This window comes from Acyrthosiphon pisum, chromosome X (assembly GCF_005508785.2).
Source record: "Acyrthosiphon pisum isolate AL4f chromosome X, pea_aphid_22Mar2018_4r6ur, whole genome shotgun sequence".
Lineage (NCBI taxonomy): Eukaryota > Metazoa > Arthropoda > Insecta > Hemiptera > Aphididae > Acyrthosiphon > Acyrthosiphon pisum.
The window spans coordinates 120,958,979-120,962,413 of NC_042493.1; the positions used below are offsets into that span (position 1 = coordinate 120,958,979).

Consider the following 3,435-nt stretch of genomic DNA (forward strand, 5'->3'; position numbering starts at 1 on the left):
TTAATTATTAACTATTACACCAAAAAATTCCATACTCCACATTATGTATAATTTGAAATGTTGGAAATATTATTTAATTAAAAATGTACATTTAAATGAATACAATAGTTATAAATTTGTTTTTATCACAATTGTAAATTTAATGTTTACATACAATTAAATGAATAAATAGTTTTTAAGTAAAAACAAAAAATATTCAGTCTATGCTCCAATCTAGTGTCTTTTATACCAAAAACGGGCTCTAAAGTCGTCTGAACAAGTCAAAAATGCTGTTGAATTTGGGGAATGCACAATTGAACGAATAGGTCCTTTATGGCCTGCAAAATAATTCACTGTTAAAACATTTTAAGAGGACGCTACACAGCCATTTGTTGTCTTCGTCTAACAAGAGCGTAACATAGCAAATTTAGGAGAAAACTTTTATCTCCACTAGTTTAAAAATTAGAGTGAATCCTCCTATTATGAAACTTGATGGTAAGTACATTATTTGTGTTTGTATGTGGGCTTATACAATAGTTCAATTTTTTGGGAAGTTATGTGTGTATAATATAGCGCAAATTAAAAATGCTCATGATAATTTAAAAACTGTATTATTGTAAAAAACCCACACACAAACACAGATAATGTTCTTACCATGATGTTTTATAATAGGTCGATTCACTCTAGTTTTTAAATTAACTGAGTTAAATGTGATCTGCTTAACTTAAATTTGGAATGTTATACACTTATAAGACGAAGACAACCAATATCTGTGTAGCGTGTTCTTAATAAAATAAATGCATTTGACAAAGCAAACTACCTAGAGATAAAAGTTGCTGCCGAGAAGCATTGCGTGCATTCCATGCGCACAAAGATGTAGTGGCTTCATCTGGAAACATGACATACTCCTCGGTATGATTAAACAATGCTTGTGTACGATGTACTTGTTTTCCTATAAAAAAAAAAATGATTATTTATACAGTTTTAATGAAAACGAACACTAGTTTACCAGTTGTTCCTGCTCCAGTATATATCACCAGACATCTACTAGTGGATAACTCCCAAAGTTTCACTAAAGAATCTTTGCCTGATGATAAGATGTACTACAAATGATAATAGAAAATTATTTAATATAGGTAATGTTTACAAAAATAAACATATTTATAAACATTTATAAACGTTATAAAATAAATTATAAAATTATAAACATTTTCACCTTTCCATTTCTTGAAAATGTCACAGAACACACTTGACTTCCATCATGTGCTTTATCAAATGTGTTAACACATTTATTAGACACACCGTCCCACAATTTAATTGAACCATCTCGACTAGAAGACACAAAATACCTGGCACCTGGTTCATACCTAATAAATCATAATAAGCAATACAAATAGTTAATAGACATTACACATGAGATCATTTTTGTATACTTTATTGATGTAACAGGTCCAGTATGTTGATGACTAGGAACTGAACAAACATAACATTGAACTGTATTTATATCATAAAACCTTATGATTGGGCTATTGGTACCCATTACCATATAGTCTCCACCAGGATGAAAACTTATACATGTTATAGGTTCGACATCCTGTAATGTTTATGTACGCGGTTAAAATAATTGAGAAAAGTAAACTAGATTTTACATCTTACGATAATTGTCTTTAAGGCTTTCCTAACAGATGTTTTTGAATAATCAAAAAGTTTAACATGACCATCTCGAGAGCCCGAAGTCAAAATTGGCTTGGTAGGGTGGAACTCTAAGCATGTCACTTCTTCCAGATGATCATACAAAGTCCGGATTACTGGATGACCTTGTCCTTCTTGATTATCAGTACTGCCAATATCATGTGATTTAGCCAACATTCTTTCAACATCCAAAATCTATAAAATGTTATTTTAATAAATCATTACATTTTATGATATAAAATATAATTACTTTTATTGATGCATCACTGCTGCCTGTTGCAATTAACTGACCATCTGGACTAAATGCACCAGCTATGCAGGGTCCTTTGTGGGCTGTTACATATATAGTTTCATACAGCGACGGTTCAGGAGCAGTACAAAAAACATTAGTTTCAAATTCTAAGTCTAATCAAATCAAATAAAGAATTTAATACAAAAATATAATATGTGACAAATAAATCATTAAGCATACCAATGCCTGGTCCAATTAACATTTGCTGAATTGGATTTAAGTTTAATGCTTGTTCGGTTTCTTTTTGTCTATAGGTTTCATGTTGTAAACCTTTTGTCACTACACTCATGAGTCGATCCGATGGAGAACAAGGTGGATCAGCGTTTACTTGGGCAGCTAACATTGATGCAATTATGGAATGACCATCATATAAGAGTTGACTAAACAAAATTGAAACGAGCTTAAATAAAAATACTATGGTTTATAATTTACTAAGGTTTATATTTCACCTTATTATGAGCCTGTATAAATTATCTTTATTCTTAATACACATTTCAGGTTTGCAATTATTCATATCACTCATCTTGAATGTCTATTGAACTCAATCTCAAACAAAAATAATTAATAGACAGTAACACAATGTACAATATTATTATTAGAGTTTTTTTTTTTTTTTGATCAAACTATTAAAAACAGAACAATACCAAACGCACAATTCATCAACTCGAATATACTGTACCTTTACTCTTTATTGAATTACCTACTATTACACATAATCTTTGACCAAGTGGCGAATTCATAACGACTACTGCCAGTCTGTGCTTGTTCCTTACACAGCAGGTTACCCAACCTTGATACTTATCAACACTTTAGATCATTTATACAACTGTAGACTGTAGTTTGTAGAAAATTATTGCTTGCTTTATAAATGTTTGGCGGGAACGGATAACGTTTTAAATATGATAACACTATCAGTTTTGAACACAGAGTACTCTGTGACTCTAATTTTTTGCTCCGTATTCATACGGTCTATGCCAGTGTTTGGCAAGTCCTTATAAAAAGATATTCGTTCCATTCCTTGTTCGTAATAAAAATATTTATTTAATCATTAATGTTTTTTTTTTCATATTTCAATCGAAAACATAACGTTATGTCCCGGTTGAAAACAAGCCTTCTTATTGAAATATTAATGTTAAAGCATCAACGTATTCTAACTCAACAAAATGTGATATCATATCGTCTCAAAAAAATAATTAGGTTAGGTAAAAATTTTTTTTTCTAACCTTGTTGAAAACCAATACCAACATGACGTCATCCGCAATAAATCATTATTAAAAACAATAATTTTAAATATAGTAAAAAATATTTATAGTGTTAACCTTATATATTATATATTTGCAATAAATAATTTTCCCAAGCAATAGCTTTTAACAAACGCAATGATATTTGTAACAAATATAATATGTATATGGTTTTTCTCCCGTATGAATTCTTATGTGAGTTTTGCTAGGTTATCAAAACTCCTATTAGAC

At 30.0% G+C, this 3,435-nt stretch overlaps 1 protein-coding gene across 1 annotated transcript; it reads right to left on the bottom strand.

Moving 5' to 3' along the window:
* Positions 1-212: 212 nt before the first annotated feature.
* LOC100573542 (cleavage stimulation factor subunit 1-like) lies at positions 213-2,525 on the bottom strand. The gene is made up of 9 exons (XM_003245643.4): positions 2,413-2,525; positions 2,144-2,343; positions 1,922-2,076; positions 1,636-1,866; positions 1,413-1,573; positions 1,196-1,346; positions 989-1,082; positions 800-931; positions 213-317 (listed from the first exon to the last, which is right to left on the bottom strand). Exons 1-9 carry the CDS (start codon positions 2,484-2,486, stop codon positions 214-216), a joined length of 1,302 nt encoding a protein of 433 aa, XP_003245691.1. The 5' UTR covers positions 2,487-2,525; the 3' UTR covers position 213.
* Between the last annotated feature and the right edge of the window lie 910 nt (positions 2,526-3,435).

Coding starts and splice junctions, on each gene's coding strand:
- LOC100573542 (XM_003245643.4), bottom strand. CDS start 2,486: ATGAGTGATATGAATAATTGCAAACCTGAAATGTGTATTAAGAATAAA. Junction 1,574..1,635: donor AAGCCTTAAAGACAATTATC/GTAAGATGTAAA, acceptor TAAACATTACAG/GATGTCGAACCTATAACATG. Junction 1,347..1,412: donor GGACCTGTTACATCAATAAA/GTATACAAAAAT, acceptor ATGATTTATTAG/GTATGAACCAGGTGCCAGGT.